Source organism: Glycine max, chromosome 20, assembly GCF_000004515.6.
Source record: "Glycine max cultivar Williams 82 chromosome 20, Glycine_max_v4.0, whole genome shotgun sequence".
NCBI classification, from domain to species: domain Eukaryota; kingdom Viridiplantae; phylum Streptophyta; class Magnoliopsida; order Fabales; family Fabaceae; genus Glycine; species Glycine max.
The window spans coordinates 24997140-25024740 of record NC_038256.2 but is presented as its reverse complement, the minus strand read 5'-3'; the positions used below and the strand labels follow the sequence as shown (position 1 = coordinate 25024740).

Genomic DNA, 27601 nt, shown 5'->3' with positions numbered 1-27601 from the left:
TGAACTCATATATAAATAAAAATAATTAATTTTATATTAATTAAAAAAGTTATTTGACATTATTTAATTTTAATATTAAGTAAAAAATATGATTATTTTTAAAATGTCTTTTAGATGAACTTGCTATTAATGTTATAAAACTCGGTCCGGTCATTGACCTGACCAAGATAGTGGATCAGTAGTTCAACCAATGAACCAGTAATTGGTTCAATTTGATCTGTTATATATTAAAAAATTAAAATTATATATGTATCTTCAGGGAGCCAATGTTTATTCTTGGTCTAAAATATAAATTTTCTCAAATAAATCAATGTGCACATGAATATGAGAAAATATCACAATATAATAGTTTCAACTCTAACCTGTATGTATAAAATCATAAAGTTGAACTGAGTCCCATTTTCTCTACATGAACCTTGAACTTAAATGGTGGCATGTCCTTGGTCCAAGGATCAATGATCATTAGCTGAGTGCTTATATGGTCAATGATCACTTTCTCATCTTTTACTCTTTTTCTAATGGCTAAGTACTTAATGTCGATGTGCTTACTTTGACTTTCACTTATGTTATTCTTAGCCATAAAGACACTAGCTGAGTTATTGCAGAAAATTCCAAAAGGCCTTGAAATAGTACCAGCTATCTTCAGCCCATAAATGAAATTCTTAAGCCATACACCATGTGATGTAGCCTTAAAATAAGAGACAAACTCTGCTTCCATGGTAGAAGTACCAGTCAGAGTCTGCTTAACACTCCTCCACGAAATAGCTCCACCAGCCATCATGAAAATGTACCCAGATGTTGATTTGTGAGAATCAACACAACTAACAAAGTTTGAGTCTGAATAACCAATCACATCTAGCTGGTCTGTCTGTCTATACATAAGCATGTAACCTTTGGTCCCTTGAAGGTACCTCAACACTTTCTTTGCAGCTTTCTAGTGGTCAATACTTAGATTACTCTGATATCTTCCTAACATTCCAACTGCAAAAGCAATGTTAGGACTTGTGCATACCCGGATTACTCTGTCTATACAAAAGGAATGTTTTTCATCTGTTCCCTCTCAAAGTCATTCTTTGGGCATTGGTTCAAATTAAACCTATAACCTTTCACAATGGGAGCGACACTTGGTGAACAATCTTTCATTTGAGATCTCTCTAAAATTTTGTTAATATAGGTTTCTTGTGATAGACCTAAAATACCTCGAGGTCTATCTCTATGAATCTTGATGCCAATGTAATAAGATGCATCACCCATATCCTTCATGCCTAATTTCATAGAGAAAAATTGTTTCACCTCATGTAACAAACCTCGATCATTGGCTACAAGTAAAATATCATCTACATATAAAACAAGAAAACATATTTTACTCCTATTGACCTTGTGGTATATGCATTGGTCCATGAGGTTTTCATCAAAACCAAATGAAGAAATTATTCCATGAAACTTATAGTACCACTAACAGGAGACTTGTTTTTAACCATATATAGATTTCTTAAGCTTGCAAACCAAATGCTCACCACTGCTAAAGGAGAAGCCTTCAGGTTGTTTCATATAAACCTCCTCCTCTAAATCACCATTAAAAAAGGTTGTTTTTACATCCATTTGTTGCAAATCAAGGTCAAAATGAGCAACTAATGCCAAGATAATATGAAGAGAATCTCTCTTAGATACAAGAGAAAAAGTCTGTGTGTAATTGATTCCTTCTTTTTGAGTAAATCACTTAGCGACGAGTCTTGCCTTGTATCTCTCAATGTTGCCTAATGAATCCCTTTTGGTCTTAAATACCCATTTACAACCAATGGCCTTTTCCCCATTAGGAAACTCTACAAGGTTCCAAACTCCGTTACTCTACATGGAATTCATCTCATCCTTCATGGCATCATACCATAAATTTGACTATTTACAATTTATGGCTTGATCAAAAGTTTTGGAATCATTTTCAACTCCAATATTATAATCAGATTCTTGCAAAGATACAATATAATCACTAGGAATAACTAATTTTCTTACTCTAGTAGATCTTCTTAATGCTGCATCAACATTTTCTTGTGGATCATGTTGTTCAACTGGTTGTTCATCATTTTCAGGAATTTGATGATCAACTCATGTACTAGATTATCAACAACAGGTTATGGAATATCAATCATTTGTTGTTCATCATCCCTTTGAACTTGAAGGGTATGAATTACAACCAATCTTTGACTTGATCTAGAAGGTTGAGACTCTATATGATCAATTTCAGAACCTAAGTCCCTCAAGTGTCACTCCCACTGATCAAGTCATTTTCAAGAAACTTGACATTTCTTGATTCCACAATCCTAGTAATATGATATAGACGATAAAACCTATAACCTTTAGACTTTTCAACATATCCAATGAAATGCCCACTAATAGTCCTTAGGTCAAGTTTTTTTTCTTGTGGGTTATATATTCTCACCTTAGATGGACAACCTCAAACACACATATGTTTCAAACTCGGTTTCCAACCTTTAAACAACTCAAATGGCGTCTTTTGGACAACCTTGGTTGGAACACAATTTAATATATACACTGTTTGTCTTTAGTGCTTCAACCCACAAAGATTTAGGAAGATTGGAGTTGCTAAGCATACTCCGTACCATGTCCAATAATGTTCGGTTGCTTCTTTCTGCAACACCATTATGATTTGGAGAACCAAACATAATGTACTAGGCAACAATCCCATGTTCTTGAAGAAACTTTGCAAAGGGACCTGATACTTGTCCATTCTCAGTATATCTGCCATAATATTCTCCACCTCTATCCGATCTCACTATTTTTATTTGCTTGCCACATTGGTTCTCAACTTCAACCTTAAAAACTTTGAAGGCATCCAATGCTTCATTTTTGTTATGAAGCAAATAAACATTCATATATCGTGAATAATCATCTATAAAGGTGATAAAATATTTCTGACCACGTGCATCCATATATGGACAAAAAATATCAATATGAATTATTTGTAATATGCTTGAACTCCTATTAGCACCTTTCTTAGACATGTTGGTTTGCTTACCCTTAATGCAGCCCACACAAGTCTTAAAGTCAGAAAAATATAGAGTATTGAGTACCCCATCTTTCATTAACCTTTTAATCCTCTCAATGGAGATATGTCCTAATCTCTAGTGCCATAACATAAAGGAATTTTCGTTAATATTACATTTTTTAATACCAGTTTGAACATGCATTGAACTATAAGTGACATCATTTTGTAAACCATGAAGATAAAGATCATCAAACAGGATATCATTCCCAACACATTCAGAATTATAAAATAACTCAAACAACATGTCTTTAAAATTAAAGGAATATCCAAAAGGTATGAGTCTAGAAACAAAAATAAAGTTTCGAGAAAAACTTGCACATAAAAGGTCCTTTATAATTTCAAAATAAAGCCACTACTTAAAGTTAAAATGCAAGTTCCAATAGCCTCCACAAGTAAGCCTAGCTTATTGCTTGATAAAATGCTTTGCTCACTTCCCACTGGTTTCCTTAGGTTTTGCATACCCTGTTAAGAATTTGCAATATGGATTGTTGATATAGAATCAATCCATCAGGTGTTAATATTAACACTAGCCATATTAGATTCATAACATATTAATTAGATTGATTTACCTTTCTTCTTAACCCATTTCTAGAATCTGGGGCAATTCTTCTTCATGTCTCCCTTCTTCTTACAGAATAAACACTTTGCCACCTTCTTAATATAAGCTTGAGGTGGTATTTTTACTATTCCACATTTGATTAGCTTGGACTCAGTTGCTTTGTCCTTCCCATAAGTAGTTGTCAGTAATGCACTTTCACCCATCTCCATTAAAAGCCTTTCTTCTTGCTGAACACACATGGTCAATAATTCATTGATAGACCATTTGTCCTTATGTGTGTGGTGTAAAAAATCTTAAACGACCCATATTCTGACGGAAGGGTGTTCAAAATGAAGTGCACCAGGAAGGATTCAAACATGTCAACCTCTAGTTTCTTAAGTTGAGCTAAAATATATCGCATTTGCATTATGTACTCATGCACACCTTTCACACTGGTGAGCCGAAGAAAAAAGAACTTCATGATCAGGGTGCTTGCTAAAACCTTATCCGAAGTGATGAACTAGTCATCAATAACCTTAAGCAAGTATCGAACCTTTTCATGCTAGTCGACAGAACCACATATCCCAGTCGAGATTTTGGTCTTAATGAATATCACGCTGAGCCAGTTGGATCACTCCCACCGCTCATATAGTGCAACAACAGTTGGAGTACTTTAATCAGTGATTGCAGGTGATTTGCCTTTCCTTATAGCATAGTCTATGTCCATCCACCCAAATTGCAGAAAAATTCTCTCGTATCTTATAGTTATCTCTTTTGAGTTTGGGAACATCAAATTGAATATCAGAAAAACTTCCCGTTTGAGAAGTTGCAAAAATCTAAAGGCTTATGTCAAACTTTGAGGCATATTAATCTTAATTGTATGTTTTATCAATGTAAATATACCATAAAATTGAATCTTGTGACATAAAATTGCCCGTGGGCTAAACTTTTAATTCAATAAGATACCATTAAACTTTATAATAGAATAATCAAATTACATACTCAAATTCATGCTTTATGGGTACAACATGAAAATAATTTGATTTTATTTCACAAATATTTACTTTATGATAAAACTACCAAATTATACATCGTCTCATGATCCCTGTGGGTAAACCATGAAAAATAATATGACATTTTATCCTAATTAATTATACATATATAATAAAAATTACTATGGGATAAAATTCATTACATAAAGTACAATTAATCACAATATTATGCCTAATTCCTTATATGATCTTTAAACAACTTAATATATAATTTTAATGAAATTATAGATGTTGTGGCTAATCCATAATTAATCAAAATTATAAATATCACTTAGACATAAAACTTAATCATATGAGAATAAATCATATTATGCATTTCAAGATCAAGATATAATAAAATGATGAATAAAATTCTCATATATAATTGCATAATTGAAACATAATATTATGCATTTGATTTCATATGCACAAAATAAACTTTTCCAGAATATATTCATGCATAAAATAAATCAAAACTGCACAAATTGCAAAAGTAAACAAAAATGCATAACCATATAAGATACATGAAAACGAATAAATATCAAAGAACCTTAAACTGCCTAGTGGTTCATGCGACGTCCAGTAAGCTGTGGGTTGTTGGTTTGAGACCCAGCTAGAGCAAAAATGGTCTATTTTCATTTTTTTAAAACAAACAAAATTCACTATTCATCATCTTCAACATCTGGTAGGTCAATTCGATCCATATACAAACCCGGTCGATTCTTACTCATTTGGACATCGTTTTACATGATTCAAAAGTTAGAAAACAAGGCAACTAAGACTCTAATACCAAATGTAAGACTAAAAGATCAAACCTGTGATATGACAAACAACAAAATGAAACCTCAAAAGAAATGCAATGCATGGTTTGACATGAAAAAAGCTACTTTGTGTTGGTTCTTTCAAGTTCTCACTCTTTCGCTGTAGATGGTGTATCAAACGAAAATGAAAAATGTGAGCTCAGGGATCAAACACATGTGCTATATATAGGCATTCTACAATCAAGAATGTATTTAGTAGCCATTACGACCCATTGATGTCATTCAATATTTGGCCCTTCAACTCCAAAACTGAAGGAACACTTGACCTTCTAAGTCCAAAACGTTCAAACCACCGTTAAGGAGTTAATCAAAGCTTTTAATAGAAAATTATTACATGTTTAGTTTTGTTTCTAAAAGATTGGTATGTGTGAAAAAAAGAAAAAAGGTACATAATTTGACATGCCCTTAATTTGGTATTGTTATATTTGATAGGAAACAAGACAAGCAGAATGCAACACATAAGTCACAAGAAATGGTGCAAGATATCACATGAAATGTTGAAGCAGATGATGAGGAATCTAGTACCAATTAATTGAATAAATAAGTCCTTGTTTGTTTAGCTAGTGACTATTCTTTCAATTCAATTTGTGTGTAAATAAACAGATCCTTTTGTGGTTTGATTGGCTAGCTTAGCTGATAGAGTACAATTGTGTATTAGTGTATACCTAGCTAGTCCCTATTTGCACGGTTTCTTTGTGTAGCTGATACATATGACATGATAGAGTAAATAAGTCTTTTGATAAAAGCATTTATTCCTATAATGTTAATCTCAGATATGAAGTGTGAATTACTGAAAACTAATTGTTGTGTGTTTGGCTGCTATATTAGTAGGAAATGAAACCTAAAAAAAAATGCAGGGCATGGTTTGACATTTTTGCTATATTAAGTAAACTCTCAATTTTGACAACCTTGAGCGATGCACTTGCATGGTCTTAGATCGAGCAACACATTGAGACATCCTTCTATTAATTACCCACAAACTATACACTTCTTATTTAGTTTCATAGATAAATGATCAAACAAAGGAATCTCTGTTGAACTCACTCCTTTGCTCTTCCACAAATTAGCTTTGAATTGGAGAAAATTTCATGGTTTGAAATTTGTTTTTGTGCTTTTTTGTATTCTTATGTGAGATATATGCAGTCCAAAATAATGCACACAATCTCATTTTAAATCACAATACAATCCAAAATGATTAACAATCCGCATTGCTAATCCATAAGCCCAATATGTATTGTCAATCCGTAAGCCCAATATATGTAAACAAATTAATTATTAGATCAAAATTAATTTTCATAAAATTTATTATGTAAATTTACATGTGCATTGAATATGCATTAACAAATTTAGTGTTATATATAGTGACATTAATCATTTTATAATGTATTTGACTTATTAGCTCAGTTGATATAGCGTCGTGTTAATAATGCAAAAGACTCACAATCCGTATCAGCTTCATGGAAAGGAAATATCGGAATTGTCCATCTTGTGCTGAGTGTACCAGCAATTTGCTGGGTGCACAAAGTAATACCCGCATTGTGCCAAAGAGCTATATAAGAAAAGATTTGTATCAGTTAATTGGAAATCAAAATAAACTAGAGCTAACAAACTGTTATATAGACCTGTCTTCTTAGAATATTATGTGGTCTTCAAATTATATTTGATATGAGAACTTCTTCATACCCAATTGCAACATGAGGTCATAAAAATGTTCATAGGTCACAGATTCCTTGTTATTTAATACTTCTCTTAACCATATTTAATTTTAGCCACAAGAATTTTTATGCACTGTTTAATATACACATTTTAGATTTTCATACTTTATTTTTGAAGTTCTAATTAAATAAAAGAATTCAAATTTATAACATAATATATAATATTATTATGTATTTTTACACACATTGAAACATTTAGACTTAATATAGTTTTGAATTTTAAGTTTGGATCTAATTTTCTTTTGGTCCCAAAAATTAAAAGTGATTATTTTTGTCTCCTAATTTGAAAATAGTCCACTTTTGGTCCTTAAGGTTATTTTTTCGTACTCATTTTAGTCCCTGCTAAAGACAAAAGTGGGTTATTTTCGACAAAAATATTCACCTTTAAATTTAGGGAACCAAAAGAAAACTTGGCTCAAACTTCAGGGACAAACAAAATATTATTCAGACATTTACTATTAAAATAATGACTGGTTTAAATTATTTTTATTTAATATAATATCTAGCTAGAATAATGAATGATATAAATTATCTTTGTATTATGGGTTCATGCTGCCTTCGAATGACAAACGTATTTTTTCTATCTAGAAACCAAACACAACCTTTGAGCAGCTATTTCTTCTCTCCATTGCCACATTTGCACATCTAGGTTTACTTTCCTTGCAAAGTGTTTCGGTTCATGGCTTCTCTCTTCATTAAAGTGAAAACTGTTATAAAATGAAAAATCCTTATTGCTATGTAAGGTTTGAGTGCATATTGCCGTGCCTCATGCCTTGGCTGAATAGTTTGACAGCAAAGAGTACTTTTTAACAGAAGTGATTCGAAACTATAACAACCAAGACACATCATCCTGTCCTCCTACGTCGTCCAACCAAGTATGATGTAAGTGCATCCAGGTATACTCATCTGGTACATCAACCTGTCAAAATCCAAAACCTTATTAATAGGTAAACAAATATCAGGAATGTTAAGGTAAAATGAATTGCTAAATTAAAACTACGAGCTAAAGACTGAGTGCAAGCGCTTACCTTTGCATTCATCAGAGCCTTTGTTGAACAACCCCGTGACTCATTACCTGATATTAGATGAAAGGGAAGAGTCTAATAAGCCAATGAAGAGCAAGTAATAGAAAGAGTATTAATAGAATCACTTTATAGAAGGACTGAAAATTTTCCAATACTTGTCTAAACAGTGCCTTAGATGAGTAGCCTAAAGAAGTACAGTGCAAATGAGCAAAAGTTGAAAACAAGAAATGGAAACTCAGCATGGTACATTGAGTTAGGCAATTTATAAACAGAATCACATATGAAAATCAGGAAATCACTATCACTCATGCAATCATTTTCTTTTTGTGCAATAAAATCCAGTATATGTTTCTGCAGATTGAGTACTGCATATTCTCCACAGAGCTGGCCATAACTGATACCTTGAAAGTAAATACTAGATAAAGATGTATTTCTCATGTATAAAAAATTGATGGTCACATACACTACTCTATGTAATTTGGCTGTGGTACTTTGAAATGTCGATTTGTTGATAATTATAACAAATTTGTGTAATCGGTGATAAAATAACTGTATGCTTTTGTAGTTTATCTGTCCATCACTTCGTAAGATATTAACTAGCAAACTACGATCTTACAATTATTTCAGAAATTACAACGGAAATGTGTTTCTGTTGTACAATTGGGGGGTGAAAAAAATACACAACGGAAGGAAGTACGCTTTTGTTGTGCACTAGCACGACGGAAACATACTTCCATTATGCATTTTTTAAGGGGGCAATTTTGGAATATGGACAAAAAAGTAACCATGTGAGTAGTGCCATTAGCAAAAGCAGGTAGTTCCAATGGCAGTTCCCTAAACAGGAAGAGTAGTTGAGAGAGATTTTATCTTGTCTATTTGTGAGAAAATTGGGGCCTTTGGGCATTGGGAGGTGCAGACCCTCGAAGTTTTGCAAGTAAACAGTTTTCTTTCTGTAGTCCTGATCCAGTTTCTATCACTTGTATACACAACAGGTAATCATATACAAATAAGTTGAGATCTATCTAAATGATGATGAGAAAATTGGGATTAATTGTTGAACTCCAATGGAAAAACATTGAAATAGATGCGAAAATGCTTTAAATGGTCACAAGGGCAGATAATTATGAAAGGGAAGATGTGGAAGGAATGAAAGAACTATCACTTCTCTTTGCTTCTATGCAGCAAGAAGATGACAAAAAATGTAGTACATCCATTTTACTTATGGTGGAATTTTGTCCCCTCTAGAATTTTCCAACTTCTATCTATCGTATGAAATTTATAAAATGGATCAGATATCTTCCAAATTTTCATCTTTGACCATATCCTCATGTTGTAAAAGTAGAATCGCTAAAAATAGGCCTACGCATATCAAAGTGGCAATAGATTGGTAAGCCTCTAAAGTCATGAATAGTGTGGCCAAATGTAATCTTTTGTTCACATCTTTTACAATTGAGAACAAATAGGACTTAATTCAACCCTAAAAGCTAGATTATGGAGAGAAGATTACTCGATTTATGTTGGATTTTAACAATGTCAAGATTTTTAATTAAAATAAAATACTACTTTAATAATGTTGATGAAAGAGGCAAGCTGACCACACAAACCTATACCAAAACAAGAGAATTCTATTGAATAAATTTTCTTCATATTCACTTACTTTAATATTTAATGTCTCAAAAATGAAAAAAACTCAAATCTTAACACAGAAACTCCCAGTGTTCTTACAACACTAGACCTGCTCTTGCAAGCCCAGATGCTCTCATATTAAACAGAATGTCATGAAGCAAATAAAGAAGCAAAGATATAAAAAGAAAGACCATGAAGAATAGAACTTAAGATTAATGAATTAAAATTAAAACAAAATCTCACCAGATAACTCCCACTTGTCAAATTTGACCAGCCACGAACCCAAACTAACCTCTGCTAAAGATATACAATCAACCCACACTCGAAAGTCTTTGCCCGTCTTGTCACCAAAAGCCTTTGCTAAGGTATCTATAGTTTGGTGCATAGGTTGATCAATTCCTGAAGGATGGACAAAATTTCCTGTAGAATGCTACAGATAAACAAAAATTTGAGAAAAAAAGCATCAGACCTCTTCAGGTTATCAAAATTCAAAAGCTACATAAAATTAAAAGGTCCCTCTAGTTTCAAATTGTAAAACGATCTCCCCGTATTTAAATTTTCATATAATCAGATAGAAAATAATTGGAGATATAGAAGTCTTCACTTCATAGACCAACAATCAACTCAAACTTCATATGTTATGTTACTCCTTTCACTCTTTAACTACAATAAAACAATATGTCTGGTCAGAGCCACCAAGTCTTTTCTCACTCAATTTAAACTTATCTCTGCTTTGTTTCAATACCCTAACAGTTCTAGCTATTCCAATTCCAAAAGTCACATTTATTACTCATGCATGCAAAAGATTCATCTCTGGTCAGGCTTAGCAGTGGATTTCTAACCAATTTTGCGAGTGCAATTAGAATCTTAAAATTGGATGAAACTTACAAAGACTGATTTTAATTTTTGTATATACTGCTCAGGATTCTCAACTTCACCACGCCTCCATCTCTCATAAAATATGTAGAACATCACCACTTCATGGCTAGGACTATGAACTTTCCTGTTGGACATTAAATCTCCAATATCTCTTGGGGACACATTTGGACCTAGAGAGAAGTTACCAATGGCTTGCACAATGGCAGCTGCACATCTTTCAGTTGCATGAATTATTCGGGGATTTCCCCTTGCATTTTCTGCATACCATTGAAGCAATTCTTCCTGTGCATTACTGACCTGAAAATTCAGGAGATGAATGATCATTTTTCACAGTACAATCACAATTTGTAGACAAGACACACAGCTGTAAGGTGAAGTTTGTAATTGTTATAATGCTACGAACCAAGACCCCATTAACTTCAGGTACAGTGAACAGTTCAGCATCATTCCCTGAATCACCACAAACAAGAGTGTTGATTGGTCCTTGTTCATCAGCCTTCAATTTTTCAAGTAGAAAAGCTAGGGCCTGTCCTTTTCCAGCAGCTTGGGGTAATACATCTAAAGCTATACCATTGCTATAAATTATTTTCACATCTAACTGGAAAAGAGAAGAGTAATTTCATAAGTCACAATAATATAAATATAATGAAATTGTATCATGGCAATAAAATATTAGATCAAGACTACCTGATCAGCTATCTATGTATACTTGTTAGTCTTTACAGATGAGAAAGGATGGAGGGTCTTAAACGCCAATCCAAAAAATTGTAGGTAAAGCTTTCAAATGAAGTAGACCAATTTCTGTCATTAAGTTTGTGTATGAACTATAATCTTACCCCACGGTTTTCCAAACGTTTTGAGAGAGTTTGCGTGACATTCGGGGCTTTCCCTTTTTCCAAATAAAAGCTAACCTTGTGAGGCCGTTGTTCTGTTTCTGACTGCAGTTACTCCAGAAATTTTAAAGAAAACAAGTTGATAATAAACACCAAAACTTCTCTTGAATAGATAATACATAAATTCATTTATGCTCATTCTCTTGAGCATGATTCAACATATAAAAATTCAGATACATGTGTTAAATTTTATAAATTAAATAGATTATAAGATAGATACATACCTGCAAAGTTAGTTCAGGAAACTTGGCTGTTTCCTCCATAACTATGTCCCTATTCCACTTATGATCTAGATACTGTTTCCAACCATCATCAGGTACCATGGATTCACCATATGTAATCTCAGTTCCCACAGACATTATTGTTATATCAGGAGTCAACAAAGGTTTCTGTTTTCTTAACTCTCCATATATAGTAGGCGATCTCCCAGTGGAGAAAACTAGAAGAGAATTATGACGATAATAAGCTTCCCATAGCGCATTGAACCTGAGAAGAGCAAGATTTTCCGGATCATCATGGTCTACCTGCAGTGAGATTACACACACTTCACCAGATTTCACCCAAGCATTATTCCAAAAACATATCAAAATTATGATGTCTACCATTGTGAAATCAAGATCGGACACTATCATTAGATTGGCAGAACCATTGAGTCGGTCCATAAGTTCTTTTCTTTTACACCACTGGAAATCCCCAAAACTTAACCTGGTAAGAATCTTCACGAGTAGGCACCTGCAAATTCTCCACTAGCTTAGGTTCAACATAATGTAGTTCAGGCTTCAGAGTCCTAAGCTTTGTTGTTCTAGAATCCGGAACATACCCAGTTCTAAATTCTAATCCAAGTATAAGAACAAAGACTCACAAAAAACTGTCACAAAAACAGTACAGTAACATTCCCCAGATCGTTGCACAAAACACAGGCTTCATCACACCCCTAATTCTTCACTAATGATCTAGGTCAAGTACAAGCATTCTATAACTAGTACAAGCTGTCACAAAAACAATATAGAAACATTCAGGATTGTTGCACAAAACACAGGCTTCACAGCTCTAATTGTTTGATAATAATCTAGGTCAATTACTAGTGTTCTATTACTAGTATAAATGATGTTCAATAACATTGTTAATACTATTTACTACTGAATACTCTAATATTTTTAACAAATAAAAGACAAAACTAATCTGAGTAGGGTATCAAGGCAAAAATATAAATTTTACAACAGCTTCATCAATTGGGATTGAAACCAGTAACAACTCAAAAGAATATACTCAAGTTTCAACCCTAAAATAGAATACCCCTAGGAGCTCATCTTCAAGCTTGTTATTAATTAACCATATATGTTATACCCAATGTGGTATTGAAAATGTAGAAACTCAACCCCTCCAAAAAACAGGGATCTTAAGTCAAAATATCAATAAAACTAAAAAATCATCCGAAGAAAAAGGGAAATACTAAAAAATATACAAGAAGAAAGAGCATGACGCTACCTGCTTTAAACAATTCAAAACATCTGCACAAATAGATTTATGCATACACTGAATCTGCAATAAAGTTCCACACTGTGGGGCAATCAAAGGTGATCTGTGAAAATTTAAAAATAGAGAACAAATTGTAGACTTACAGGAAACACATTAACATTCTGATTATTCAAACTTGAAAGGATACATGAACATATCATATGGCAACAATTTAAAACAAAAATCAATTACCATAATAACATGTTCCAAACTGCTCAATGTAAAATTTAAACCATCTAACCTATAAAATCCTTAACTAGTAGTAACTCTCAATCTAAATTGTTAAAGCGACAACAGAAATTGCCATCAAATAGATGCACATATGGAAATAACATGGTTTGCATCTTATACACTTGATTTATTTATTTATTTTTTAATGAAATGAGAGAAACCCACACCAGAACCGTCTCATTTGCCATACTTCATTATTTTTCTTCTTCTTTTTTTTTTTTTTACTATGTATAAACTTCGTATTTGATGAATATCGAAGAAAGAGAAAGAGTAAGCGCAAGGAAAAATGACCTCTGTTGCGAATAAGAGGCGGCTTAAGGAGATATTCGTAATTGCAAAATCTATGATCATTGAAGACAAGGTAAACTCTAGATTAGCAGATTTGGCCGTACTTACACATCCCTCGTTCTTTTATTCCATTTTAAAAGGACTATAAGTTTGTAAGAGTTTAATAATACATCACTAAAATATAATTTGATTTTTCATTTTTTTTCCACTAAAATTTAGTTTTAAACTTGGGTTGATTTTGTCCTTCTATCATTTTGAAACTAACATAATTTACATTTTAAAATACAAAACACTATATTATAAATAGTTAATAATGTTCCAATCGTAAATATTCTTTGTGATTCTATCAATGAAAGCGAATTTTCATTAATATGTAATAATGTTATTATTGATATATTTTACTAATAAATTTTTAATCTCTTCTTATCTCATATATTATTGGGTTTTAATTAAAAAAAATTATATTATTGAATTTTGACCAGGTTAGGTTTAGATTCCCATAAATGATTCTGACAAAATTTTATATTAAATGAAAAAAAAAATTTGTTATAACCCTTCCCATACTCACCGTGCAAGAATTAAATAGCAATAATGCTACTTTTGATCTTGTGTGTAAAAATTAAATATCTATTTCATCAAAATCAATAAAAACAATTACATTAGCTAATTTTAAGTAATATGTCATAAATTTTAATTTTATTCTAAAAATATTCATAGAAATAAACTATATATAAGTGCTAATTATATCCTCTAAATAAAAAGATAATGATTTTTTTTATCCTCATGGCATTGATGTGGGATATTTACTAGCTCTTTTGATGATTAATTTCCACTAAAAATTTGTCTAATCACCTTTAGTAGAGTTTTATTTCCCAATGGCTTTTAGTGGTGATTAGTGAGGATCTAAGACCCGAGGTTAGTGGTGGCAAACAATTTTAAAAAATAATTTTAATAATTATTATCAATTTTAAGATAAATATTTATAATTTTATTAAAATAAGGGATGCATTTATTTTTCTCAATAAAAATAGGTAAGGGGATTCAAACATATAAAATTAGAGGGTACAAAATATAAAATTTTAAGATAAATATATGCAACTTTATTAAAATGAGGGGTGCATTGCCCACCCTCGAATAAGTGTAAGTCTGCCTTTGGTGTTAGTTATATTTAATAACACTATTTGAAATAATTTTTTCAAACAATGAATATGACATGCTGTTAATACTTTTGACACCCTCTACCCAATACATATATGTACTAATAATAAAATGAATAAGAAATTATAATTAATTATAAGTTTTTAAAACACATTTAAATAAAAGTCTTTCAAAAGGGTAAAAAACTCACATTCACTTTTCTCGCATCATAATAAAACTTGTCCAAATACATAATAAAATCATCTCGGCTCAAACAAGGTCGTCCAAGACTTCATGCAATTAATATAGGAACATATACCCCAATGTTACATCCTATTAGAGTATTGTGTTCCCGCGTCCTCTAGCATGAGGTTTTCCATAGCCATTCACCTAACCATCTGCTCTCACGAACACAAAGTTCGAGATCATCATAGGATCCAAACACAAATAACACACAAGGAGTGAGTTATCACATTCCTAACTAATAGAGAGAAACGGGACAACATATATATACATATCATATAAATGAGATACAACTTACTTAAACATAGCTCATGTTATTCCACCACTTTGTCGCGTAACATCACATCACAACACAACACGTCTCATTCATTTTCACAACATTCACATACTCAATGATCAAAACACAACATCACTAAGTCAATCAATATCGATCAATACACAAGTGTTATGCAACAGATACACTAAGACTCAATCCTATATGCAATGTGGTACTATGTCAATGAAAAATCTCGTCAGGCGCCTAGGAGTACATGACAAGACAAATCACACATTAGTGAGTCAGGTCACTCCCACTAGGTAAAATCATAGGGAGACCAGTTAGGGTCACGTTGTTTTGTGAGAATGCTCCAACCATGTGGGATAGGCACAGGCTTAGAGGAGCACTCAAATCGGGTGTATTTACCCCCAAGGCCTACATTCCGAAGAGTTCGTCAGGGCCTGTCCCTCCTAATTCAGGTCCAACCCAGAAAATATTTTAACACACAGACTCTATCTATGAACCGTACAAAACACACGACTCTTCAATTGTTCTCAAAATAATTTTATCCCGTCGCGCTTATGATTAAACTCGTCGGGTCCCCTCAGTGGTTCCCATCACAATACTCGTCGCGCATTAACTCGTTGCCCTTAAAGGGTTTTATAGTCGTATGATTGTACAATTCATAGCTCACAACCCAATGCACACAACATTTCAATGCACATATATATTACAAGTCAATACATGCTCAATTTATCACATACACTCGGTCTCAATCACAATGGTATAATCTCAATTTAACATGTTATCATACCTCATGAATCATATGCACTTTACTTATGAACTTGCAATACACACGATTCCTCAATTGTTCTCAAAATAATTTTATCTCGTCATGCTTGTAATTAATCTCGTCGGGTTTCCATAGTGGATCCCATCACAATACTCGTCGCCCTTAAAGGGTCTTACAATTGTGTGATTGCACAGTTCATAGCTCACAACTCAATACACACAATATCTCAATACACACGTATTTCGCCATTCATCATATGTTCAATTTGTCACTTACTCACAATTTGAATCACCATTTCATAATCTCAATATAACAGTTTATACAAAAATTCTTCTCACAACATGGGGAGTACAACCCCTCAAACAATTTCACATAATCATGTTAAAATCAATGAATCAAAATCTTATGTCAAAAACACGAAAACACCAAGAGTACTCAATTTTATCAACCAATTCGAATCAGGACATTAATTGGTGCATCAAACACAACAATATCGTATTTATAATCACAAAGGAAAAATTATAATTTAATAAACATCCCAAAATAAATCCCAATTTGATCCCCTAAGAATTCCTACACATGTTCATTCTAACCCCAATTGCGATAAACTTATCCCATACCTCTAAGCGGGTTCACGTGTGTATTCTGATAGCGATAGAGACATCCCTAAAAATTTCCAGAGATTCCTCAAGTTTTTCCTCTAATTTGCTCTCATAGGGTTTCCAAGTGTTAGAGAGAAGGAGAAGAGATTAAAGCCTTCATTTTGTACTGTCTTCGTGCGATTCACTTTTCTCTCTCCATGAATATTATTTCGTAAATCTCAATGGTGAAGGTGTGCATAAATAAATTTTGAACCAGGTTTCTAAATTTCACGACGATCCAACGATTAACGAGTCCAGGATCTAAGTTTTATTGGATAAGTTTTGAGTTTCTGCGAGAAAAGAGAAAGCTACGATGCGAAGGACATTTATCTTAGCTATGACTTTTTTTTCACAATCTTCAACGGTGAGAATACTTGTAAATGAGTTGCCAACCTGCTGCTGAAATAGTACGACGATCCAACGGTTAATTAGTCCAAGATCATTGTTTTACTAAGACAGGTTTGAGTGCATGTGGGAAAAAGAGAGGGTTTTGGGAGGAAAAAAAAACGAAATTGGGAGGAAAAGGAAGCGTAGAGTCTATGTGAGTCTGAAAACTGACCTAACATATCTCTATTTATAGCTAGGATACTCACAATCTATTATTTACTTTATTTATTTATTTTTATTATTTTATAAAAATGAACTCTATTTTATTTTCTATCAAATGAATAAATCAAATATTTTTTTATTTTCCTTCAAATTATTATTTTAATACAGTTATTTCTCCTTATTTATTTAATTATAAAAACCTCACTATTTTTTAACTAAAAAAACTTTTTAATTTATTTACGAAAAATAGGATGTTATAATACCTAATAAATGCATCAACTTTAATGAAAAATGAGTGTATATATAATTAATTGATAGACTTCACAATAAACGAAAGATATAAAATAAATTAACTATTAATACATATGAAAGTGGTAACATATTTTTTTTTCCACTGACCATGGCATAGTTACGAATGACATAAGGTCCAAGGGAACAATTATCGTTTCTTTAGTTAACCTTTTAGTTTGACTTTTTGTCAATTCTTTTCAAATCTCACTTCTTCTCCTTATTCTCTTTCTCTCTTTCCCTCTCTTTTTATTGAGAGGGAATTCATACAGGTCTTTGACCCTTTTTTTATTCATTCTCAAAAAAAGAAGAACACTCTTTATGGGACAAAATGCTTTGCCATTGATTATCCTCCCCCTTTTCTTTACATCATCAAGTTCAACACAATTCAAAACAGGTGCCAACAAATATTCACTAGGCTCAAATTAGGCAACTAAGGGAAATTGCATCTTACAATTCAAACAAAATCTGAGTTCAAAAGAATGCCCACTAAAGGCTCAACAGTTCAAAAAAAAAAAATGCTAAGAATCATTCAAGGATATGCAGTCATAATAGAAAATAGAATCGTGCCATCAAGTGGACCATTGCAAACATTGAAAAAGGATTACAAACTCAAAGCTCTCCTTTATGTAGCTAGACTCAATGGAAAAAAAAACTAACCATTTAGCCTATTCAATGTTCTACCCTTGGAGAAAATTTGAATGCCAAGTTGCAAGTTAGATTTTTTTTAATGAGGTTTCTAAAAACAGAATTCATGCAAAAATTGACACATCAAACCAAGATGAAATCAGAATAATGCATGAGTATCATCTTGGTATGGCTTAAAGTTGGGGAACATAGTGATACCTTCCCCACACTTACACAATGTAGTGTCCTTAATGCATTCAAATTAGAAATGAAAATAAGCACGAAAATGGAAAATGTACTAAAACAAAGACAAAAACATAAAAGACTAAAATAAAAACCAAACCCATAATTCCACAGGTTGCCTCCTGAGCAATACTTGTTTAACGTCTCGAGCCTAACAGATTAAAAAGCAAAGAAACTAAACCACCCTTGAACATGGTGATTTTCCCTTTTGCAATGATTCTCTAGTATAATCACCCACTTCATAGCCAAGAGCTTGAATGGTGGTGCCAACTCCCTTTTTCATACTCATCATAGTCTTTCCAGGATCTTTTGGAATGATGTTCCTTTTTAGAGGGTCTTCTTTTTCCACACTTGGGTGAGACTTAGCCACAATAGTCTTTATCTTGTTTGTGGCTTACACAATATTACACATAAGAGAGAAGAAGGAGTTGTTTGTTGCATCAAACACTCTAAACACTTTCTCCTCATCACCTAGCCTCTAAATAAGTTTCCCTTGTTGGACATCAATCAAAGCCCCTCCTTTGTAGAGGAAAGGTCATCCCAAAATAATTTGAATTTCTTCAACTTCCTCCATGTTTAGAATCACAAAATCAATTGGAAAAATGAATTTTCCCACTTTAACCAACAAATTTTCCATTATTCCTCGTGGATAAGTAAGAGTCATGCCTACCAGAAAAAGAAAAATGTTAATGGGTTGGGGTTCTTGTAACCCTAACTTCTTATAGACACAATAAGGCATAAGATAATGCTAGCACCTAAATCACATAAAGCTTTATCAATTTTCAAGTTACCAATAGTACAAGGGACTGAAAAACTCCCTGGATCCATAAACTTAGGTTGGAACTTCCTTAAAATCACAACAGAACACACTTCATTGAGACCAATTGTAGCAAAGTCCACCAACTTTCCTTTATTTGAAAGAATTTATTTTAAATATTTGGATTACTTTGACATTTGAGCAATTGCCTCAGCAAATGAGAAACTGATGTGCATCTATTTAAGCATCTCAATAAATCTAGAAAACTACCAATCCTTACTCTTGTCTTTTAATCTTTGAGGGAAGGGAACATTTACCTGATGAGATGTTAATACATATTTCACACCCTCTTAGTTTTCCCCTTGGTTCTCTTCAGTAAGAGCCTCTTTTTTTTGATGGTGGATTGACTTTCTCCTTCTTTTTCAACTTTGTCATAGGACTTCCTCTCTTGTTACTTAAAAAATTCACTTCCTCCTTCTTAGGATTGACTTCAGTTTGGGAAGGAAGTGTGCCAAGAACTCTTTGAGATACAAGGGCTAGTATGTTAGAGAGTTAAGCCTCCATGAGCTTCATCTGTTGGTCATTTTGAGTTATGTATTGCATTAGTGTCTCCTGCATGTTAGGTCGCCTCTCCTCTTGTATAAGCCCTTGATTTTGCAAGTGTGGTGGCCTATACAAGTTTTCATTATAACCTTGCCTGTAATTCTACCCTTGATTGTAGTTGTTGTTGGAGTATTGTTCATAACCACCATTTATGCCTCCCACAAAGTTAATCACATCCATGGCTTAGGACAACTCACCACCCACTATGCATTCTCTTGGCCCATGGACACATCCACACCTACCACAAGTGTGGTAGGGAGGTGCAAAGTTAGAAACCTAAGACTAGGTCTTCATCAAAGTCTTAATCTGCTTGGACAATGCTTGAATATGTTGTCAAAGGGCAAAAGTAATTGCTTTAGTTTCCACTTGGTTGATCGACCTCTTCATGATTCTCCTATTCCTATAATTGTTGTAGGGATTGGAGCACATGTCCCTTATCATCTTGATGGCATCAGGTGTTGGCTTCAACATTAGATTGCCTTGCAACATCAAGACTAGTCCTATTTTGAGACGACACTCCTCTATAGAAAATATGCATTATCCTCTATTGACTAAACCCATGATGTGAGCAACTCCTGAAATCTTTCCCAGACTTCTAGTAAATTCTCATGCTCATTTTGAGTCAAATTTCTAATGTCCCCTTGAATCTTATCAGTCTTCATTACAGAGAAGCACCTTTGAAGAGAGGGGCTGGAACATTGGGCCCAATTAGTGATGGTGTTCTTTGGAAGTACATCAATGCCTTCGTATTGCAGACTACAAAGCGGATAGTTCCTTTCCAATTTGTTAGGGGAGACAGGGTGATATTAGTTTCCCCTCCATTGAGGATTGCATGACATAGACCAATGAACTATGTGATTAGTTTAACAACAATTGTCATTATTTATGAAATTGTATAACTTAAGTAGTTATCTCATTTGTTATGATTCCAATTGTTACTTAATTGGCTTGTGTGCTAGAGATTTCAGTTAAATAGTCAGCTTTTATTATCTTTATAGCACAAGAATCATGGCACGCTCATAAGTCATAATAAAAGATTTTAACTATTAAGAGAGTTTAACTCATTTAATTGAATAGAATATGTGAGTTGTTGTAAATCCTTAATACCTGTATTTGATAATGTTATCAATGATGGATGACAGAACATAACAAAAGGACAAAATTCTGCCATATAAGCATGCCAATGCGGCCTATGGCGTCACCATAATGGACCTCCCTTCACAAATTGTTTTTGGCGGTTGGCATAAAGCTGTCATATCATTTTTCCATGGCGGCCATAGTGCCTCCATTTAACAACACTTTGATTCTTGCATATAAAAAAAAATGATTTTAGCTGCATTGTGGAGCTGTCGGTACGTATTAGTAGCTTCATAAAATGTGCAGGCCATGATTCTTGATGTCTTCTCTTCAAGTGATTTTGCTTTTAGTTACAATAGAAGGTGTGTGAAAAGGGATGGTATTTAAGCTCGGGGTGATTGGATAAAGTCTTTTAAAGAGTCTTTATTATTATAATAATAATAATAATAATAATAATAAGTTTTTCAAAAGTAAGACATACACTTTATAGGGAAAGTGAGCAGTTATAATCCTGTGGATTGAAAAATCTAAACAAAAAAAAAATGTTGTGATTAAATATATGTACATACATGTATAACAATACTTTTTATTAGGTTATAGCTTCCGTATTGTCCAAAGTAGATATCACTTTTGAAGAATTAAGTTTATTTATTTTTTAGGTTTAATTATCTATTTAGTTCTTATAATTTATAAATTTATCCATTTTAATCTATATAATTAATAAGTGGATTTTTTAGTCCCTAAAATTTACATTTTAATTTTCAAAAGATCTCTATTTTTAAAATTTTTTAACTAATAGGGTTAAAAGTTTTTGACGACAAAGATCTTTTGGAATTTAAAATGTAAACTTGAGGAATTAAAAAAAATTTACTTATTAAACTTCAGAAACTAAAAAATTCACAAGGACTAAAAATGATAAATTTAAAAACTATAGAGACTAAATGAGTAATTAAACTTATTTCTTATTATTTTTAAATAAAATTTTTGAGAAAAACACTAACAATGTTTCTTTTAAGGTTTTTCTTTATTATCTGATTTGAAAAACACTTGAGTAAATCAAAAACAGTTTTTATGTCTGTTTTTAGAACCATCTAATTATTATAAAAATTTGTAAGCATATTTTTTTAATTAGAAAGGCACATTTGTTTCGAAGAGAAAAAAAATCACTTTAGTCTGCCAACCATGATTTGAAGGATACAGGCAGAAACCTCCACAAACCTCTGTCAAAAGCTTGAAGAAAAAAGTTTGTTTTTTCTTAATTACTTTTAATTGTTTATTTCGGTCCATGTGTGGCATAATATATTTTCATCAATCTTTTTAATTCAAGAACTAATATAATAGTATCATACAAATTTAGGGACTAAAATAGTAATTTATGAAGAAATATACAATAGAAATTATGCTTTAAAAAATTGAAAACATCTGCACAAATATATTTATAAATACATGGCATATAAATTTATATTTTTACATTGTATATAGGTATAAAATCATAAATACTCATGGGAAAGTCTTATTTTTTTTAAAAGATATTTGTGTCATCTTGTCATTTGAAAATGGATAAATATGTTTTTGGATCATACATTAAAGAAAAAATATTTAAAAAATGGTATGGTATGCAAGAATATTTCAAAAAAGAACTTAAATTTATGCTTTAAAAAATTCAATTATATCAATTTAAATGCATTTATAATACACAAATTTAAGTTTATGCGATGGTTATTTTTAAATGACCAAATTACTTATTTATTTTTCTAATTTAAAAATATCTGACGAAAAAGGTGTAAAACAAATAACGTAGTTAAGGATAATGTTTTTAACACAAAATTTGATTTTTAAATTATATTTAAGATGTATTAGTATAAAGAAAACAGTGATAAAAATAATTGTATAGCATATGGTATTATAATACCAAATTTTTAATGTTTAAATAATGAAAATGCATGTTAAGCTAAAGAACGTCCTCTTCTGAAAGAGAATTTTTTAATAGAATATTCTTTTCTTTTTTCAATTGGAGGGACTGAAATGGAACATGAAAAGCCGTCATGTGATTTGAATCCCAATATTTACATATTTTTTTTTCAATGTACCTAAATCACAGGACTGCTAACTCGCGAAAGGAACGTGTGGAGTTAGCCAACACAATATAATAAATGCAGAAGCTTTCCTTGATTAAGAGCGTCATGCCCCATGCATGAAAAACGCGTAGAGCATTTTTCTGTGTCGCATATTGCATTTTGCATAGCATGAAATGAATTTAGCCTATGCTATGTATTTTATAATTTTTGGTTACCCTTCTGTTGTGTATGGCACAAGTAATTAGTAATTTGAACTCTTTAAGCTAATATTTGATATGGATTATATTAAATTTCTGGGTATGTGAGGAGAGTAACACACTTATAAATAGAAGAGTTCTTTTTATTAACTAGTACTCTACATTTTTGAGAGATTAGTTTTACGGCCACCGATGATAGATATGTTTGAATCTAATTCTGAATCTAAAAAAAAGAATTTAGTTTAAAGTCGAGAAAAATATTATTTTAATAATTTTCTAATTATCATGTATATTAATTTCTTTTCTATAAAATAACAATAATTACAATATTAACTTATCTAAATCGGTGATAATAGTTATAGAGGCTTTATGGTATACTTCCAAACATTTAAGAATTAAAAATTTTGATATTGCTATTGACAAGTCCTGTGTTCAAACTCATTCAATTATTTATCCATAAAATAACTATACCAAAACTTATATTTTTGTGGCTATGATAACAACTCTCTTATACTTATATTTTAGTTTTTAACTAAAGTGCACTCCTGGTCTTTGAGTACTCAGATCTTCTTTAAGAAACCCTTCAAATCAAAACAAATATTCGAATAACCTATGGCAATTGCAATGGCAAAGTGAACATGGAAGACAAAATTGACGGAGCAAACTATGCCCAAATTTCCCACCTTATGTTACCTTTCCAAAAACAAGAATAGCTAATTAAACCCTCGGTTGTATCGATCGGTATCAATCAATCAATCGCTTTTGGAAATCTCCGAGCCACCATTGTCATTGTTCACACAGTCACTCATACCAAACCTAAACTTGTCTCTCACCCTCTAACCTTCTCCACGTACGTTTCTATGTGACCAAGTGTACATATATATATATACCCGCAAAACACAAAACCATGCAACCAATCTCAATAATTAGTTGCTAATTAATTCTTGGTACACATACCAAGAGCATAAATTGATTACAACATTAATTAGGTGCTCCATACCATGGCACTTTCAACCTTTCCAACGGTGAACAAGTGTACCTCTATTGGTAGGGAAAAGCACACGGTGGTTGCGGACATGGATGGAACTTTACTCATAGGTCGAAGTTCTTTCCCTTATTTTGCTCTCGTGGCCTTTGAGGCTGGTGGAATTCTTAGGCTTTTGTTCTATGTCTTGGCTTCCCCTATTGCTGCCTTGCTTTATTACTTCATCTCTGAGTCCGCAGGCATTCAGGTTATCATCTTTTTTCTTTTCTGTTTATGATTGTTAGATAATTCTTTTTTTCCCGTAAATACTTATCAGAGAAGAAAATTAGAAGATAAACTATATTGAGTTTTTCATGATAAAATCAACTCATATAATTTAATTTTTGGAGAACTTGATTAAAAAGAATTATTATAAAAGTTAGAACTAAGATTTTTGAACATTTCACTTTTCCAAATACCCGTGTTAACAGTCGTTATTTGTTTCTATTTCTCCTTATATTACATAATATTATCTACAATATTTATAATTTTTTTATTTTACATCTCTCATATATTCATAAGTTTTTGATTTTTTAGTCAATAATACTAATCTTTGATTCGAGATTTAATTACATTTATATTAAATTAAAAACTCTTCGATCTATACCATTTTTTTTTGGCATTCAGGTTCTCATCTTTGCCTCAATGGCTGGCATGAAAGTGTCGAGCATAGAGTCAGTGGCACGTGCGGTTCTTCCGAAGTTCTACGCTGGTGATGTTCACCCCGAGTCGTGGCGCGTGTTCTCATCATGTGGGAAGCGTTGTGTGCTCACGGCCAATCCGAGGGTGATGGTGGAACCTTTCTTGAAGGAATTTTTGGGTGCAGACATGGTTTTGGGCACTGAGATTGCGAGCTATAAGGGAAGGGCAACTGGGTTGATTTGCAAGCCGGGGATACTTGTTGGGAAGAAGAAAGCCGATGCTCTAAAGAAGGCTTTTGGAGAGGAGAAGCCAGATATTGGGCTTGGAGATAGACAAACAGATGCTCCCTTCATGGCTTTATGCAAGGTAATTAACACATCTTCGCAACTATAGCTCTTGCTCTTTGTCAAACAAAAACATCTTTGATAAATTTTATGGTATTATTGAAAATTTAAGCTAATTTTGTTCCATATGTGTAAACTCATTCAATTGTTGATAAATAAATAAGTATACTAGCTAAAACCCTAAGATTCATTTTTCTGAATAGCATAACTTCTTTGTCATCTCTTTGATTTTACAACAGTCTTCTTGTTTTCCACATTGATAAACCACGGATTAATATCAAATAAGTAATTCTCAAAATGATTTTATGAAATTTATGGTAAAGCTAGATTTTGATTATGGGTACAACAACGTATTGGTTTACTAAGATATCCAGAGTAATTATAAGTTTGCATCTCAATATTCTTTTACAACTGATCACTAGCTTCTATCTCCCCCCCCCCCCCCCCCCCCCTCTCATATGCTATTAATTTAGAAACTCTCATCATGGCCATAATTGAAAAGGTTTATAAGAAACTATTTTATGGAATAATGATTCTTACATATTTCATCTTTTAAAATATTTCTCATTTTTCTTTATTTTATTTTCTTTCTATCACGTTATTTGACCTATTATATTTATACTTTTTTTTCTTCTTTCTGTCACTAGTAAAATATTGTTTATTTGTCCAAAAATCATTAATATACATTTAAGAATTTTTTATAACAATTTAAAAAGTATTACATTTGTGTGTCTATGTATCTGTATTAGAACTTTATAATTTCTCTTGTTTTTTGTTGTAAAATTATTCTATAACATTTCTCAAAATCATTATTAATTGTTTTTATGCATGCAGGAGGGTTACATAGTCCCACCCAAACCCGAGGTGAAATCAGTGTCAACAGACAAGCTGCCAAAGCCCATAATCTTCCACGATGGAAGACTTGTCCAGAAGCCAACACCTCTCATTGCCCTCCTCACAATTCTCTGGATGCCCATAGCCTTTCCCTTAGCATGCCTTCGCATGGCCGCAGGTTCCCTCCTCCCCATGCACTTGGTCTACTATGCCTTTTGGGCCCTTGGCGTCCGTGTCATAATTAAGGGCAACCCACCCCCAAAAGTCACAAAATCTAACCCTAACCCTAACCCTAACAACAACAACGATTCTGGGGTTCTCTTTATATGCTCCCACCGCACCCTGCTTGACCCCATCTTCCTCTCTGCCGCCCTCGGCCGCCCCATCCCCGCCGTCACCTACTCCGTCTCTCGCCTCTCTGAGATCATCTCCCCCATCAAGACCGTTCGCCTCAATCGCGACCGTGCAATTGACGCCGCCATGATCAAGAAACTCCTCCAAGAAGGCGACCTAGCAATATGCCCTGAAGGGACAACTTGTAGAGAACCATTTCTTCTTAGATTCTCAGCTTTGTTCGCCGAACTCACCGATGAACTAGTCCCTGTGGCCATGGTGAACCGCATGAGCATGTTCCATGGAACAACTGCACGAGGGTGGAAAGGGATGGACCCATTTTACTTCTTCATGAACCCTAGTCCTGCTTATGAGGTCACTTTTTTGAACAAGTTGCCCAAAGAGTTGACTTGTGGGGCAGGAAAGTCAAGCCATGACGTGGCCAACTACATTCAACGGGTTATTGCCGCGACTTTGTCGTACGAGTGCACTGGGTTTACGAGGAAGGACAAGTACAGGGCACTTGCTGGGAATGATGGGGTTGTGGTTGAGAAGGGCCATATTTTGAAGGCCAACAAAGTTATGGGTTGCTGAATTTTGTACTTTCTTTTGATTTTACACTCAATTTCATGGCTTGAAAGGTAAAAATAGGAGACCAAGAAATGAAAATGATATTCGACACGGGTGTGTGAAATAAATGAAATAGTTAAAGGAATAGGAAGTTAATTGTATACGAAGATGTCAAATGTGAAAATAAGTTTTATACAAAGTTGTTGAATTTAATCTGTACTCCTTTTTTAAGGTTTTATTGTGGTCATTGTCATATTTAGTTTTGTGGTTTGAAAGGTGACATAGTAAGAGATGGAGAAATGAGATTGATGTGACTTTGTGAAATAATTAAAAGAAAAGGAAGTTATTATGTTGATTTATATCAAAATATGTGAAATAATTTGTTCTTGAATTTCTTTGTACTAATGATGATAATTGTTAGAGGGTTGTAATTATTATGTGATTGTTTCACCAACATACGTGTTGAATATCATTTTCATTTCATGATGTCCTACTTTACCTTTTAAAACACTAAATTGAGGGAAAGTTATGCCGAGATAATTTACTAATGTAAGAGAGTCTTATTTTATGTAGGGAATGAGTATGTTGCTAATATATGTGTAGGTATATGTGCAATTGTTTGATTTTTACGTAAAAGGGACTTGGTATCCCTTTACCAATATTCAATATATAAATTTTGTTTGGATGATAGGAAAAAAAACAAAAAATGATTATATAAAACCAAAGGGTTAATTAA

At 32.8% G+C, this 27601-nt stretch overlaps 2 protein-coding genes across 10 annotated transcripts; one reads left to right on the top strand and one right to left on the bottom strand.

Annotated features, from left to right (window-relative positions):
* Positions 1–7627: 7627 nt before the first annotated feature.
* Positions 7628–13754, bottom strand: LOC100796915 (putative sucrose-phosphatase). Of its 9 annotated transcripts, none has more exons than NM_001254644.2 (10): positions 13507–13619; positions 13081–13174; positions 12195–12324; positions 11817–12116; positions 11536–11637; positions 11103–11297; positions 10709–10996; positions 10064–10250; positions 8198–8244; positions 7628–8088 (listed from the first exon to the last, which is right to left on the bottom strand). In NM_001254644.2, exons 3-10 carry the CDS (start codon positions 12252–12254, stop codon positions 7996–7998), a joined length of 1272 nt encoding a protein of 423 aa, NP_001241573.1. In that variant the 5' UTR covers positions 12255–12324; positions 13081–13174; positions 13507–13619; the 3' UTR covers positions 7628–7995. The 9 variants fall into 9 exon arrangements, with proteins under 9 accessions (NP_001241573.1, XP_006605362.1, XP_006605359.1 ...); XM_006605299.4 differs by lacking the exon at positions 13507–13619 and adding an exon at positions 13633–13684 and having other exon boundaries at positions 7689–8088; positions 13081–13152; XM_006605296.4 differs by lacking the exon at positions 13507–13619 and adding an exon at positions 13633–13652 and having other exon boundaries at positions 7689–8088.
* A 10306-nt stretch (positions 13755–24060) lies between these two features.
* Positions 24061–27160, top strand: LOC100818246 (glycerol-3-phosphate acyltransferase RAM2). Its single transcript, XM_003556822.5, has 3 exons — positions 24061–24350; positions 24770–25150; positions 25963–27160. Exons 1-3 carry the CDS (start codon positions 24120–24122, stop codon positions 26887–26889), a joined length of 1539 nt encoding a protein of 512 aa, XP_003556870.1. The 5' UTR covers positions 24061–24119; the 3' UTR covers positions 26890–27160.
* Positions 27161–27601: the final 441 nt, after the last annotated feature.